The sequence below is a fragment of the Carcharodon carcharias genome, chromosome 7 (genome assembly GCF_017639515.1).
Source record: "Carcharodon carcharias isolate sCarCar2 chromosome 7, sCarCar2.pri, whole genome shotgun sequence".
In the NCBI taxonomy this organism is placed as follows: Eukaryota; Metazoa; Chordata; class Chondrichthyes; order Lamniformes; family Lamnidae; genus Carcharodon; species Carcharodon carcharias.
In genome coordinates this window covers 34,695,819-34,712,973 of record NC_054473.1, presented here as the reverse complement: position 1 = coordinate 34,712,973, position 17,155 = coordinate 34,695,819, and the positions used below count along the sequence as shown (strand labels likewise).

At 40.8% G+C, this 17,155-nt stretch overlaps 1 protein-coding gene across 3 annotated transcripts in view; it reads left to right on the top strand.

Annotated features, from left to right (window-relative positions):
* The window catches only part of LOC121280132 (constitutive coactivator of PPAR-gamma-like protein 1 homolog), a 121,209-nt gene that overhangs the window by 70,101 nt on the left and 33,953 nt on the right, over positions 1 to 17,155 (top strand). For 2 of the 3 annotated variants that reach the window (XM_041191809.1, XM_041191808.1), the window contains exons 10-11: positions 8,757 to 8,931; positions 16,889 to 17,138. In XM_041191809.1, coding sequence (XP_041047743.1) covers positions 8,757 to 8,931; positions 16,889 to 17,138 — 425 coding nt within the window. Of the gene's footprint in view, positions 1 to 8,756; positions 8,932 to 16,888; positions 17,139 to 17,155 lie in introns of those variants that run through there. The other variant, XM_041191810.1, reaches the window with a different exon arrangement.

Genomic DNA, 17,155 nt, shown 5'->3' with positions numbered 1-17,155 from the left:
CCAAAAAGCATTTCAACAGTGTCATTTAAGTGATTGGTTTAAAAAATGATGACCGATGATATCAAAAGAAATATATGGGGCCAGATCTTCCGATCAGTGGTGATTCTGTGCGCGCTTACCTTTTGGCGCCCTTTCAGCTGGGACATCCAATCCCGGCTGGAACAACAAAACCTTGGTGCAGTGATCCAAGAGAAGATTGATGAGGAACACTGCAGAGGGCACGCCCACTTTTTATGACATCAGCTGCCATGTCCAGGTAAGTTTTTATTTTAAGATCTCACGTCTTTCAGTTGGGTGGGTGGGGTGGGATGTGAGTGGCTCATCGGGTCAGGAAAGGAGAGTTGGGTTGGCGATTGGCCGGGTTTGGGGAATCGATGACTGGCTCATGGGCGGGGTATCGAGTCAATGGTTTTGGTTGCACTGTTAATCATTGATTTATACCAGAAGTTAAACAGTGTAACAATTCTTCAGTAGGTATGCAGTTAAGTAGCGCATATCTAGTCCAAGTCTTCAACATTCAGATCAGTATAAGAGATATTGGGGGAGGGCCCAAGGCAGTGCAAATCAGTCCTTCGGAAGTTTAAACTTCCCAGACGATTACAGTGCATGTTCATGCATTAAGAGTTCCTCAGGGCCTCAGTGTGCACCAGCAGCATAGGTTCAGTGCATTGCTGCTCCTGATGTTGGAAGATCTGGCCCATAATGTTTTCAGGGTTGGAAATGATGGATGAACAAGGTAGCAGTAAAGCATTGTTTCTGGATGAACGAAGTGTAATTAGTGGTGTGGCTCAGGGATCTGTGTTTGAAACTTTCCCCACACACAACAACTTGCATTTATTTGGTTGCGTTAATGTTTTAAAAAAAGCCCCAAGGTTACTGTAGCCATATAGGCCATTGGCGAGACCACATCTGGAATGCAGTGTGCAGTTTTGCTGTCCATATTTGGAAAAAGATATAATTGTGTTCGAAGCAGTACAGGGAAGGTTCATGCAACTCATTCCTGGGATGAAGGGCTTATCCTATGAAGAAAAGTTGAACAGCCTGGGCCAATGCCCAATGGAATTTAGAAGAAAGGGAGGTGATCTTATTGGAGCATATAAGTTACTGAGGGGACTTAATAGGGTAGATACCGGGAGGATGTTTCCACTCGTAGGGGAGACCTGAGTCACAGTTTAAGAATAAGAGGTCTCCCTTTTAAGACTCAGATGAGGAGAATTTTTTTCTCAGTGTCGGTAGTATGTAGAATTCTGTTTCCCAGAGAGCAGTAGAGGCTGGGTCATTGAATTTATTCAAGGCCGAGATAGACAGAGGTTTGATAAACAACGGAGTCAGGGGTTACAGAGGGCAGACAGGAAAATGAATTTGAGACCACAGCCAGATCAGCCATGATTTTATTGAATGGCGAAGCAGGCTCAAAGGACCAAATACCTACTCTTGCACATGACTGCTATGTTCCTATGCATTGCACAAGGTATAAGCAGACAAAAATAAATGCTGAAACAAAGAAGGCAACATTGGGAAATTGATAAAGGCAGGAATTCACCAAGGCTCCTTAGACAGCACCTTCCAAACCCACAACCGCTACCATCCAGAAGGATAAGGGCAGCAGATAGATGGGAACACCACCACCTGAAAGTCGTCACTCATCATCCTGACTTGGAAATATATTGCCGTTCCTTCACTGTCACTGGGTCAAAATTCTGGAACTTTTCCTAATAGCACTGTGGGTGTACATGGACTGCAGCGGTTCAAGAAGGCAGCTCACCACCACCTTCTCAACTAGGGAAGGGCGATAAATGCTGGCCCAACCAGCGAAGCCCACATCCCATGAATGAATTTTTTTTTTTAAATTAGGACTTGTAACCAAGCACTTTGTCTAAGGGATGGGTATTAAGGAAGACTTTAAGATGAAAACAGGGGTGAAGAGGTGCTAGGGGACAGGTTTAGTGAGGGGATTCCAGCATGTAAAGCCTTGAAAGGCTGAGATGTCACTGATATGGGATGAAACGGGGAGGATGTACAAAAGAATACAGTAAGAAAAATGTTGCATCCTCTCCATCACAAAAAGCTGTCTACTTCAGCCTCTGTTAATTTGCCCTTCTGTGCCCCTGCCTCAGCCGACTGCTGCTGAAATCCTCAACTGTGCTTTTGTTACCTCCAGACTTGACTATTTCAATACTCTCCTGATCAATCTTCTATCTTTTACGCTTCATAAAATTGAGATTATTCAAAACTCTCCTGTCCATATCCTGCCCTGCTCACCCATCATCTCATTGCTCGCTGACCTACATTAACTCCCAGCTCACCTGTACCTCAGATTTAAAATTCACTTCCTTGTTTTTAAATTCCTCCATTGCTTTGCATTGCCTATTTATATAACTTCCTCCATAACCCTTCAAGAACACTGTTCCTCCAACTCTAGTCTCTTGCATGTCCCTCTGCCCTTAACCCTACTATTGGAGCCATACTTGTAGTCATGTTGATCCTCAAATCTGTAAGATTTTTTAAGCCGTAATGGAAATAAATTTGAGCAGTCTAACCCCATCTTATTGTAATTCATGGGACAAAGCTACCAGTAAATTTACAGTCAGGTTCAGAAACCTTGTTCTGAGAAACTGGAAAAAGACAACATGATTGGATGGGTTCTTTTAAGGTTGGTGTTTAAACTTTGTTGGGAAAGTCACCTGGTAAGTACTGTGTTTTTTAAAAAATTCATTCATGGGATGTGGGTGTCGCTGGCCAGGCCAGCATTTATTGCTCATCCCTCATTACCCTTCTTCAGAGGGCAGTTAGAAGTCAACCACATTGCTGTGGGTCTGGTGTCATATGTAGGCCAGACCAGGTAAGGATGGCAGATTTCCTTCCCACAAGGACATTAGTGAACCAGATGGGTTTTTACACCAATCAGCAATGGTTTCATGGTCATCATTAGACTTCTAACTCCAGATTTTTTTTTATTGAATTCAAATTCCATCGTCTACCAAGTTGGGATTCGAACCCGGGTCCCCAGAGCATTACCCTGGATTTCTGGATTACTAATCCAGCGACAATACCACTATGTCATCAACTCTTCTCACCACCACTGCCACACACGCCCCCATTTGAGAACGGGATGGTTGATATTGATATCGGATGCCAAAAGTTGCTGTTCTCATCCCTCACATTGATTCTTTTACCTTGATTTCCCCCAAAATGTTGGAGAATGTGTTGAAAGTTTTTTTTTCTGGTATGACAATGATGTTAGCTCAATTTCTAAGTTTTAATGTTGCTGCAGCCTCTTTGTAACGTTTATGTCATGGTAAATAGTGTATCAGTGTGGTATAGTCATTAAAGTATCAAACTTAATTAAACCTTTCCTGTGGACAACTTGGAGTGTAAGGTTATTAAAGCAGATTCCTGGAAGCAAAGTTGCAAATGCAGGAATTACTTAGGCCTTAATATTTATCTAATTTAATTCTAATTTGATCAAAGTTTCTTATGAGAAATCGATAATTGTGGAAATTAAGATTTTGAAATAATGTATTCCAAATATCTTAATAAAATAATCTTGAGACTTTACCCATGGTTGTTTGAGAATGAACTTCTTTGAGTTAGGTTTCACAAGGTTGTGAAGTGTCAGGAAAGGCAAGGACTCGTTCTACTTGGCCAAAAATATCTCGAGGGCCAAAATGCACATTTTCTTCCAACATTTTTCTGCAGGTTGCTTTATGCTGTTCTTAACTAACATGCTTTCGTCAAGCTTCTGTAAGCCACTCTGGTGTCGATCAAGTCCCAGTTAAGCACCGCCACAATAGTATGATTTTGATGTTTGTGTCATTTATGCATGACTGATATTTTATAAGGAAATATATTTTCATGTTTACAACCAAATGATTCTGAAGACTATTTTAAATTTACCCCTGAACTGAAGGCTGGGTGCTACCTAAAAGGCAAGCCATGAAAAGAGTTAAAATAGAAAATGCTTATTATTTGCTGGTTAGTCAGCATCTATAATGATAAAAGGCAGGTTATGAGATCTTGACTGTATAACCCTTTGGAAAATAGTTGCAAGCCTGAAACTTTCTAAAGAAGGGTATGCACCCCAAATATAATAATTTGCTTCTCTTTACATATGCTCACTGTGCATTTGTAGCATTTTTTTTACTTCTTATTTCATTCTTCCTTTATTTTTCCAAAGGATGCAAAATGGCCCTAACCAAAGCCACAGATGACATCATCTTATAGCAGTGACTATAGTGCATTATCCAAGAGGGATAATTTTGGTGCTGTAATCAGGGACAGAAACCTGACTGGAGATTTCAAAATTGTGGAAAAGAGTGGCATGGATTTAGGAAGTGACAACGCTTTCAAGAGCATGGGAAAGGGAGGTTGGAAGTGGGACAAAAGTTTGCAAGGACTGAGGAATTGATGGTTATTATGTTGAAAGGGAGGAAGCCAATCACAATACCAGCTTGCATGGGGGGACCAAGAGGGAAGTTCAGTAGTCAGAAACTTAGTGCCTGCTAGGGTTAAGGGAGTGGGAGGTTAGGTATTTTGAACAAGAACAACTCTGGGCATGCGTGAGATTGGAGAGGAACTAGAGGTAGACACAGATTCATGATTAAGACGAGGGTCTGAGCTTGGTGAAGGAATGGTGGCCAATGGTTGCCCTGCTCTTCAACAATTACTTTGGATTTCATCAGAAGGTCACCATTGACCAGAAGCTTAACTAGACTGGCCATATCAATCCTGTATCTACAAGAACACATCAGAAAGAGGGCACTCTGGAATGAGTGAATGACCTCTCCACAGTCTACAAGATTCAAGTCTTGATTGTGATGGAATGCTCTCCACTCACTCTGCATGGGTGCAGCGATAATAACATTGGAGAAGCTCAGCACCATCTAAGAGAGCTTTGTGCTTGATCAGCACACTGTGCCTATGGACTCCACTCTGTTCACAACCAGCATACTATATGCACAGTATACACAATTTTTTATGCGTTCATGACATGTGGGAGTCAAGGGCAAGGCCATGGCCACACAAGAATTTAAAGATACTGTACATTGAAATTAACAGGCCACACACAAGGGAAAAAATTAGTGAGAATATTGGAATGGAGTGCCAGCAACAACGAAGGAATGTGATTGTAATTCCAAGTCAAGATGATATATGACTTGAAGGTGAACTTGCAGGTCGTGTTATTGCCATATTTTAGTCCTCGTAGATTGAAGACATTTCAAATTTGGAAGGAGCTGGGTGAGTTGCATGTTGTAGACGTTACGCGCTGTAGCCACTGTGCATCGGTGACAGAGGAGTGAATGTTTAAATGGTGGATGGGGTGTCAGCCAAGTGGACTGCTTTGCCCTGGGTGGTGCTGAGCTTCTTGAGTGTTGTTAGAGCTGGACTCATCCAGTCAAATGCAGAGTATTCTCTCACACTGCTGACTTGTAAGTGGTGAAAGGCTCTAGGGAGTTGGGAGGTGAGTTACTTCCCACAGAATACCCAGCCTCTATCCTACTCTTGTAGCTGCAGTGTTTGTGCCTGATCCAGTATGCTTTCTGGTCAGTGGTGACCACCATGCCCAGATGTTGATGGGGGAATTCAACAGCGATAACTCCATTGGGTGTCATTGGGAGGTGGTTAGATTCTCTCCTGTTGGCTAGCACTTGTGTTAAATGCCACTTCTCAGCCCAAGAGTGAATGTTGTCCAAGTTATCAGTGTACATCCCACTTCAGACCCTATGATGGAGAGCAGATCATTGATGAAGAGCATCTATAAGACACTGCCCTAAGGAACTCCAGCAGCGATGTCCTGGGGTTGAAATGATTGGCCTCCAAGAAGCATAATCATTTTCCTTTGTGTTAGCTATGACTCCAGCCAGTGGTGGGTTTTTCCCCTATCAAATGCTACCTTGATGTCAGGGGCAATCACTCTCACCTCATCTCTGGAATTCAGCTCTTATGATTCTATTTAGACCAAGGCTATAATGAGGTCTAGAGCCGATTGATCCTGGCAGAACCCAGATGTCACAACAGTGAGCTGATTATTGTGAGTAAGTGATGCTTGTAGCACTGTCGACGACACTCCGATTACGTGGCTGATGATTGAGAGTGGACTAATAGGGTGGTAATTGGCCAGACTGGATTTATCCAGCTTTTTGTGAACTGGATATTCATGAGCAATGTTTCACTTTGTCAGCAAGATGCCAATATTGTAGCCTTACTGGAACAGCAGGGTTAGAGATGCAGCTGGTTCTGGAAAGCACAAGTCTGCATTACTACAGCCATGATGTTGTTGGGGCCCATAGCCTGTGCTGTATCCAGTGCACTTGGCTGTTTCTTGATATCACATGGAGCGAATCTATTTGACTGGAGACTGGTATCTTTGATGGTGGGGAGCTTGGGAAGGATGCAGCAATGGGTCATTCACTCGACATTTCTGACTGAAATTGTTGTGAGTGCTTCAGTCTTGTATTTAGCACTAAGTGCTGGCTAGACCATTATTGAGGATGGAGATAATCATGAAACCTAATTGTCCATCACTATTTTGATTGGATTTGGCAGGACTGCAGAGTTTTGACCTGATCTGTTGATTGTGGGAATGCTTAAGTCTGATTATTCCATGCTGCTTCTGCTTTTCAGCATGCATGTCATTCTGTTTTGTAGCTTCACCAAGTTCTGGTGCTGCTCCTGGCATGATCCCCTGCTTGATGGGGTAATGGTAAGGTGAGGGTTATACTGAGCCATGAGATTAGAGACAGTAGTGAAATATAGTTCTGCCACTACTGATGCCACAGCATCTCGTGAATGTTCAGTTTGGAGCTGATAGATTTATCCCACATGGTACGGTTAAGGGTGTCTTCACTGAACAAGAACTACTTGTGTTTATAAAGCCCCTGTTTATAACATGGTATAGTGTCCCAAGTCACTTCTTGGAGTGTTATCAAACAAAATTTGACATGAGATATTATAGCAGATAACAAAAAGTTTGTTGAAAACTAAGTTTTAAGGTGCGCCTTAAGGAAAGAAAGAGAATTAGTTTTAGAGAAGGAAAGATCTAGGGAGGGAGTTCCAGAGCTTTGGGCCTTGGCAGCTGAAGATGTAGCTACCAGTGGTAAAGTAATTAAAATCAGTGGTGCTCAAGAAGCCAAAATTGAAGGAGCACAGATATCTTAGTGGGTTGTAGAGCTAGAGGAGATTACAGAGATAGAGGTGGAGCTTAGTCTTCATGAGGACTGTGTGGTGGTCACTCCTACCTATACTGGCTGGGAATGAGGCTTATGTGACATGTAGATTGGTGAGGCCAAGGGCAAGTACCTTCTTAACACTTGCTGCAAGCCTGGTTTGGCAACTATGTCCATGTTGACTCAGCAGTATTGGTGTTACCAAACCACTGCTGATGCATATTGAGGCTCTCCACCCAGAGTTCCTTCTGTGCCCTTGCTACGCTCAGTAGTGCTTCCATGTGGTGTTAACTTAGAGGAGTACTGATTTACCAACTGAGGGAGGGCAGTAAGAGGCTTCCTTGTCCATGTTTGTCCTGACATTACGAGACTTTATGGAGTCCAGAGTCAATGTTGAGGACTCCAAGGACCACTCCCTCCTGATTGTAGTCCAGTATGCTGCCACTTCTGGTGGATCTGCTCTGCTGATGAGTGAAGACATACCCACAGATGGTGTTGGAGGAGTCTGAGACATTGGCATATAGTCATGTTCACAGAATCGTACCTATGTGAGGCTATTGCTTAACTATCCTGCGGTATAACTCTGCAAATTTTGTCACAGATCCCCAGATATTAGTTAGGGGAATGTGGCACTGTTGACTAGGCTGGGTGTGTCTTTGTTGTGCCTGAATTTGATGCCTAGGACGATGCTGGATGGCCTGTCATGTTTTAATCTAACCTTTTGTAGTGGTTTGATGCAACTGAGTGGCTTGATCACTGATTTCAGAGGGCAGTTGAGTCCCATCATTGCTGTGGCTTTGAAGTCCCATATAAGCCATGCTGTGTAATGATGACAGTTTCTTTCCCTAAGACATTATCTATAGAATGCAGTGTAGTAACTCACCAAGCCAGCAGCATCTCCCTGAGCTGTGACCTTATTACCAGGAGCACTGTAACTTCCAAGTGTTATACAGTTGTGACTGGGAGATAACACTGCCATTCATGCTTTAATTGGTGGATCAAAAGCCTGGAATTCCCTATCTAATGTCATTGTGGAGTACCATCTCCACATGAATAACCACATCAGAATAGCTTAAGAGGAGCAATAAATGTGACCTTGCCAGCTTTGACAACATCCTGAGGATAAATCTGAAAGATAAGTGTATACGTTTTGGTACAGTAATGTCAATTAAAGTGTAGAATATTGTAAATGTTGGAATAAAATATCAACACCAAGTATGTAAACTTCAGTTGGCTTGCATTTAAGGATTCCTGTTGCTGTTCAGGGTGAATCATGTGATTTTTAAAACCTTTTGATGCCATGTGTTTACCAGATAGAGGTTCTGAGAAAGTACTACAGATGAATAAAAAACAGAAAATGATGGTAACACTCACTAGGCCAAGCAGTGTTTGTGGAGATACAAAGTTAATGTTCTAGGTCAATGACCATCATGATAACTGAAAGGAGTCAGAGATGTAACAGTCTATAAGTACAAAGCCAAGGGAAAAGGTGGGTGGGGGATGAGGGACGTGGAGAGGGAAGAATAAAAGGGAGAGACAATGGAAGTGGTTTCCTGTACCTAATGATGAATACTTTGTTTTTAATTATAGGGTGAAATTAAGATCTCCATTAGCATAGAAGATGAAGCCAATAAAGATTTGCCTCCTGCTGCTTTGCTGTATAGGCCAATTCGACAGTGTGTATATGGAGTCCTCTTTAGCCTAGCTGAGGCTAGGAAAAAAGCTGAAAGACTTGCACTAAGAAAAAATAGATTCCCTACTGAAAGTAAGTTACTTTTATGTTTTATGCTGGATAATTATAGCACAACATTTTAAAATTTATGCTGAGGTTTTGAAAAAATCCAGTATCTTGATCAAGCAAATGCTGGTCAAAAAATTGTTTTTGGATTCCAAACTGAAACAGCCTGCATTTGGAAGTGCAAAACATTTTGCTGGGCATTGAAACTAATTAGAATATCAAAACTGTGTAACATAAATAAACTATTTTTGAAACCGTATGACCCAAATTAAAAAATGCTTATTGTTTCTTTTGGTTGGCGAGTGGCATTGCATATAGGAGTGGGAGGAAATTCAGACCTTGTGTTGTCTTGAGGTAAGATGAGGTTAGAGGATGAGATAATTGGACCACGCAGATATATTTATTCTCACTATGTCCTTGTTGATTAATACTTCAGTTTCATATTTAAAGTTAACTTGCAAAACTAGAATTTGGGAATTAGAGAAGTAGAATTGGTTGGAGCATAGGAGTTGATTTGAATTAAAGGCTGAATAGCTGGGAAATGAAAATCTGAGATGTTACCATATCACCACTGCTGGGAGGGTGCCATTGCAACGTGACAAGTTTACTTAGCAGTTTACAGTATGAATACAGGCATCAGAATTTATAGAGGGCAGGAGTTGACAAGCAATTTCATTAAAATGTGTCACAGGAAACACGGCTTTGTGGATCTCAAGTATGAGCAGATAGATGGTTTTTAATATATTACTAGTATATTCGGTTTACTATATTGTTGTTTCTCTTTAATCCTGCTGTGCTTCCCCCCCCCCCCCCCCCCCCACCTCACCTGCTTCTGTCCTCTATTTAGAACAAAGAAAAGTACAGCACTGGCACAGGCCCTTCGGCCTTCCAAGCCTGCACCGATCATATTGCCCGTCATCTAAAACATTTTGCACTTCTGGGGTCCATACCCCTCTATTCCCATCCTATTCATGTATTTGTCAAGTTGCCTCTTAAACACCATTATCGTACCTGCTTCCACCATCTCCTCTGGCAGCGAATTCCAGACACTCACTACCCTCTTGCCCCGCACATCTCCTCTATAGTTTTCTCCTCTCACCTTAAATCTATGTCCCCTAGTAATTGACTCTTCCACCCTGGGAAGAAGCTTCTGACTATCTACTCTGTCCATAGTTTTGTAAACTTCTATCAAGTCGCCTCTCAATCTCCGTCGCTCTAGTGAGAACAATCCGAATTTCTCCAACCTCTCCTCATAGCTAATAACCTCCAGACCAGGCAGCATCCTGGTAAACCTCCTCTGCACCCTCTCCAATGCCTCCATATCCTTCTGGTAATGTGGCGACCAGAATTGCATGCAATATTCCAAGTGTGGTCTAACCAAGGTCCTATACAGCTGCAGCATGACTACCCAGCTTTTATACTCAATACCCCTGCCAATGAAGGCAAGCATGCCATATGCCTTCCTGACTACCTTATCCACCTGCATTGCCACTTTCAGTGACCTGTGGACCTGTACACCCAGATCCCTCTGCCCGTCGATGCACTTAAGGGTTCTGCCATTTACTGTATACTGTATTTCTTTGTTTTGTTTCTCTATATTTTTCTCCTTTCCTTTCTGACAGGTGGTGTGGTGGGGAAAGGAACCACCACTGGCTTCAGTTGCTGTTATGGTGGGAAATTAAAATACCCTCAATGCTTCCTTCCCATCCTTCTCCATTCACTCATGCTTCTATCCCACATCCTCACTCCATTCGTTTCTCCAACTCCCTCATGATGGCACTTCACATTCCCTTTCTTACTACATCCTCAAACACATCAGCATCTCCTCTGCTTTTAAGCCTGCTTATCTGCTACTGTATATCTACTATTTTTTCTCATTTTATGGTTACTGAGTTGAAGGATATCAGTCCACAGAAATAGAATGATCTTCCACTTTTAGCCTTCAATGTCATTAGAGGTTGAATTAAATATTCAATCAACAAACCCACCAACAAGCCTTAACCTCATTAAATAAATACATTCCTATACATTATTGGCAGCAGTTTTCCTGGCAGCCCAATGCTGACAGTTTGGGTCAGTGTTTTTAGTTTTTTGCCCTTTGAATTTGTATTTGCTAACATAAACACTATCCAAATTTCACTTGCACCTTCTCTGCCTGAAAAGGTTATAAGTTAATATTAAGTATGGTTAATGGATGTATGATACAGTGTTGAGTACATTCATTTCTGGGGCCTGTGTACAATTTTGATTGACTGAATAGAAGCATCTTCTGTACCTTCAAAGGTCGTAAGTGAAATTTGGATCAAAAAAACTTTCAGTAGGTCTTTTAAAATTTAAGCTTGTAATGACTTGAACAATACCTGCCTTCTCTAAGACCTGATAAAGTAACAGTCTGTGTTGGGTCTTGTAAAACTGTTTCAGTGGCTTTTCATAAGTTTTAGAGTTAATGACCAACTCCAAATGAGGACTTGTAAATTTTCATCAATAATGAAGCTGCAATCTGGGTAAACAGACATCTAAATCTACCTTGAGCGTACATTTTGAACTAAAATCATACTATTTAAAAATGAGGTCGTTAAGCCACTTGAAATCTAACTATCGCAGTGTGAAATGTAACTGCGTTTAATTTCCAGTATGGACGTGCAACCCTTTGATGAAACTTCTGGTTCATTCACATTCCTGGCTGAGGATCTCCAAAGGTACATTAATACTGCAAACTAAACATGTGAAACAAATTTTGGCTTTGCACCAACATTGAATTTGCAGAGCAAAGCTGGACTTCTGGGCTGACCTAACTCCAGAGAAAAGTTGAGTGAGACTTGGGTTGGAGTCTGCCACTTATTATGTTAGCTGTGTTGAGTTGAAGTCCAGTGTGGTGTCGAACTAGGTTCATTTAGTAATCCATTGGACTTCCCCCTCCCAAATACGTTTTAAACCTCCACCTTAATTAAGCTGTTAAGAGCATGAATTCTCTTCCCATTCTCTCCACGTTTACTTTTATAAAACTGTTGGGAGAGAGCTCTACTTGTGCCTGTATCCAGGCAGTTGGGTATTTGGATAATTAAAGTCTCCCAGTATCCCATTCTCTAATCCTTGCTCATCTCTGTGATTTCCCTGCAACTTTGTTCTTCTGTCTGTCTCTCTTCACTATTTGGAGGCTTATAGAATGCTCCAAGTAATGTCGTCTTACCTTTTTTGCTTCTCAACTCTTAACCAAATCAATTCTGCCCTTGCCCTTTAAGGAAATCCTTTCTTTCCAATACTACAGTGTCTTCCCTAATCATTACTGCTACCAGACCTTTTTTCCTTTTCTATCTTTTCTGAACACTTTATCCTTGTATATTGTGCCCAGTCTTAACTATTTTTAAGCCATGTAGTTATTGCCACTACATCATATTCTCAAACTGCTATTTGTGCTTGTAGCTTACCAATCTTGTTCACCATACTTTGTGCATTTACATGCATGCATTGTAGTTCTGTCTTTGCATTTCTTATAGTCCCTCAGCCCATTTCTGTCTAATATGGTACTACTTCCTTGTCTATTACTGTCCAACACTCACTTTATGCACCTTATTCATTTATATTTCTATATGCTGGTGCCCATTTAGTTTAATTTAAACCCTTCCCAACCACGCTAGTGAATCTCCACATGAAGAGTGAACCATATATGCATGGTTCTGTCATACTGGAATCCAGACTGCATGCTACTGTTCTCGGTCCAGATTATAGTTTAAATACACCCTAAAATGCCTAATGATATTTAGTTTATTGTAGCCAAATTCAAAATCTGAGGAATTCTCGACCTAAGATCAAACTACAATTACCTGGTCAGACTGTACCTTGAGTACAATGTGTGGTTCAGATTACCAAGAAACAAGGAAGACTTTCAAGCTCTGGTAGCAGCGAAGAGAAGGGAGTTTGATCCCTAGTGCCGTGTAATTGAGTTATGAAAAAAGACGAGAGAAACTTGGGCTTTATAACTTGGAAAGGAGATGTTGAAGAAGTGATCCTGGAGGTATACCAACAGTTAGGGGAATGGAAAAGATTTAACCTAGAATGCTGCTTTAATTTCAAACTTGTGAGTAGAATAAAAGTGCACAATTTGAAAATACTGTAGCAACTTTAGGATTGATAACAAACAGGAAGCTCTTCACACTGAGTGATCAACATTTAAAATGGATTTCCTGAGAATTATGCAGACAAAAGCTCTGGAATTCTTTAAGAAATGTTGCAGCATTAAGGAGCTATTGTATGATCATTACTGGGTGGATCACTTATGATAAGTCAGTTGACCATAATTGTACATAATTATCTTGTGATCATCAAACTGCACTTTAGTGAGAAATTCTTTGGGGGCCAGAATTGCAAACTGTCAATAAAATTGAAACAAATTTTAAAGGATATTCGGAGATTTCCAGAGCAGGGTTCCACAAAACAGTTACCGTTTTCCCCCATGGTAAAGCAGGATTTGTATGATGGGTACAAAACCCACTTCATTGCAAGACTCAATTATCACCAGTCAGGTCCGCAAGTGCTAATTTAGGCTAGAGTACTCCCTAGCTTTGCAAACCAGACCTTCCAATGATGGAGGGTAGATCTTTTAATTTTCAATGCTAAGATAACCTAGCTAATAAACTTAACAAATATGCTAATGTTGTGATAGCAATATTATTTCAAACCTATAGCTATGTTGTGTTGTCAGTTGTACAGTGTATGTCTTCAATGCAGTTTTGAAAACCTAGTGCCAGAAGGCCATGAGCAGTGTTGTTTTGACTCCAAACCTGAGCTTGGTAGTTTACAAAAAAATCAAGGTGGGCAAAATATTTTCATACAAGCAATCAGAAAATTAACATGAAGTATGCTCATTTTCACCTAGCCATTGGAAAGTCATAGATTGATCCTGTAGTTCAAATTGGTAAGTATCTATTGTTTGAACTGCCCTTTGGAACAGACCATGCTGCTGGAAATACACATTGATTATTCCTGCCCACCTACATTTGGAAGAATTGTATAGAAATGAATCTGAAGAAATTTCTGTTAGAACCCATCAGTACTTCACCTTATGATGCTGTTAAGTTTAATAAGTTTCGGACTTGTGCAGACTTCCTGCCAACTTTTCTATCATAAATTTCTGTGACTACATAATGGAAACTGACATGTGAACTTGTATTTGCATTTTATCTCATAAGCCCTGCCCGCCCGCCTCCACTTAGAGGTGGGGGTAGTGCAGCACTGCCGTGTGTAGGAAGATATGATTATAGTATGAGAAGTTTACAGAAGCAGTTCACATTTATAAAAGGAGACAAATAAATGTATAATGAAAATAAGGACTGAATACAGGATTTTACAATGGATACAGAATTAACTCTGTGTGCCTTGATTCAATTATACACCATACTGACTTGACTTGAAGAGCACAAATGGTTTTACAGATGGTACCTAAAGCCCAGAGGAATTTATTAGCTGGTGTAAAACTGCTTGTTTTTGCTGAAACACCTTACACTTTATTACAGTTTGTGCTGAAGAGTAGCAACAATTTTGCAATAACAAAACATGGGGAGAAAGCTGGTAAATCTGGTAATACGATAATCTATATGACTGACTCGGTCTGTATTTTACGCAGCAGAGCTATATCAAAATTAAATTTTTCTGTCAGGAATTATTATTGCTTTTTTGTTTTCTTGCATGAATGTCTCCCATGGCATTGCACATGGGAAACAAAGGCCAAGCCCAGGCGTAGAGGGTCAGGATAATTGGGCCAAAGCATGCAGATGTAACTTATTTCCCATTTAGAATTACTTTTTCTTTTGTAATTCCACTGTAAGTTTCTATGTCTGCATAGTGAGGGGCCACATTTCCATTTTTTTCTCAATCAAGAGGCTGATGATCAAATTTTGGAAAGCTAAGATTTGGCACAACATTAACATGGGAGAGGAATGGCCTTTGATCGAAAGAGCAGCTCCTTGCAGAGTCTTACCACCACTTACCCATCTTACTGGCATTTTGAACACTGGCTCCATGGGCCAGGATAGAGAGGTTTGGCACGTTGCATCTGGCCCACAGGTCAGGGGCTGGACAAGCCTGGCACATCCACATATTGGGGGTAAGGGTGCAGTTACACCCTGATAAGTTTACATAGGCAGTTTTATTCTAAATTTGGATGTACAAAATTATAATGTTAAAAAGTGGGCAGTGCAGGTATGTGAAAACGTAAACTTTTAAATATATAAGTAATCAGTTGCCTGTGTCATTGCCCATAATTCAAAACAAAGTTAATTTCCCTCAGTTGCTTAATGAAGTTGCAGATATAACTGTGCAAATAGCTCTGACTCACTTCTATCACTATATAGATCTGACCAGTTTATAACAATATAAATCTTCTTTGCCTCCCCACCCTCCCTCCTCTCCCCCACTCCCATGTAGATGGTCCTACTCCAAGGATGTGGTAGCTCCCTTCTGCACAGCTACCTTTAGTTGCTAGATTGCAGAATAGTATCTCCAGCATTCATATCTTTTTTGGCTTTTGATAGCTCTGAAACAGAACCAAATTTGAATAAATAATAGTAAAATACTTTTTATGCTGGAAATCTGAATTAAAAACAGAAAATGCTGGGACTCTAATGAGAGCTCTATGACCTGAAATATTGCCTGTTTCTCTCTCCACTGATGCTACCTGACCTGCTGAGTGTTTTCAGCATTTTCTGTTTATATTATAAATAATTAAAACTTGCATAACAGAACTCCAGTGGCTTAAAATGGAGCTCATGCTAAATAATTCAAAACTTAGCCCACCAAGCTCCTGCCATTCACAGCATTCTAGGTTCCACAGAATGGAACCGTATGAGGCCAGGAAAATACATTTCTGCTATCCATTTCATGCATCCAACGTCATATCTTCATCACTTTGCCAGTCCCATGGCTGCTTCCAAGTACTTGTTGACTGCCTGATTTTTCCGAGATGCTTAAACTGACACTGAGTGGTGAGTGAGACAGAATGTGATCGCTCAACGGCTGAAAAAGTGCATTTTAGTATTTAAAAATAAAAACTTTCATAGAGAGTCCTTTTAAAAAAAACATAATATTTAAATACATTATTTAAGGATTCATAGAAAGCCATAGTAAAAGGAGAAATGATATACAGTGCCTGCCGAATGTGACAGATTTAAAACTCTTAAAATACTTAGTTTAAAGAAGTGTTAATATTTGAAAACAAAGGACTAAGGTAACTCAAGCTGAGGAGAAAAATTGCTGTAAAAACCAAAGTGGCAGATAAGCTGGCAGAGATGGCTCAGAAAGCTGGTGCACCGTTGCCTGTGCTTTTGCATTTACGTAGGTGAACTTCATATTGATTATTATACATGGATTTATATGGAAATTATTAGGGACAAATGTTGATTCAAATTATGATGACATCAGGAATTCATGTGGTACAGGCAGCAAGTGCATGCAGAAACAAGATACAGGTTGAATACCCTTTATCGGAAACTCTTGGGGCCTATTGCGTTTCGGATTTCAGATAATTTCAGTTTTTGGATACCGCATGTAGGTCTACTTACGTTACAATGGCCGAAGCCTAGGCTAGCTATACTCCAAAGTAAATAAAATGACTAGAAATGCAAGATGTACCACTGAATAATAAATCCAGGGTGCGGTAAGCGAGGTTCGTGTTGGCTCGTGTCGTGCAGGCTTGGGTCACAGACTTCCTACACTCAAGGTTAATGAGGTTCAAAAAAAGTGCAGCTTTTGCATGTGTTCGGTTTTTGAATTTACAAATAAGGGATGCTCGACCTGGAGATCTAATAAACATGTACATGTGTACCTTGGGAGTTGCATGTTGTTTAGATTACAGTAGTGAAATATGTCAGTTTTTCTAACGGCACTTAAAAATAATGCTGCAAGTTCTTGTCATTAAGGATTGAAGTCAACTCTCAAGTCAGTAGCACTTATTGCAAAAAATTCACTCAATCTCATTTATGTTTTTCAGTTCCCCCAGTTTTAGTTAAAGAGTGGGCTGCTTACAAGGGGAAATCACCCCAGACACCAGAACTGGTCGAAGCACTTGCTTTTAGAGAGTGGACCTGTCCCAACTTAAAGAAGTTATGGCTTGGAAAAGCTGTGGAGGATAAAAACAGAAGAATGAGGGCATTTCTAGCCTGCATGAGATCAGACACACCAGCTATGCTTAATCCCTCAAACGTCCCAACGCATCTTCTGGTTCTTTGTTGTGTGTTACGGTAAGTAAAGTGCATTG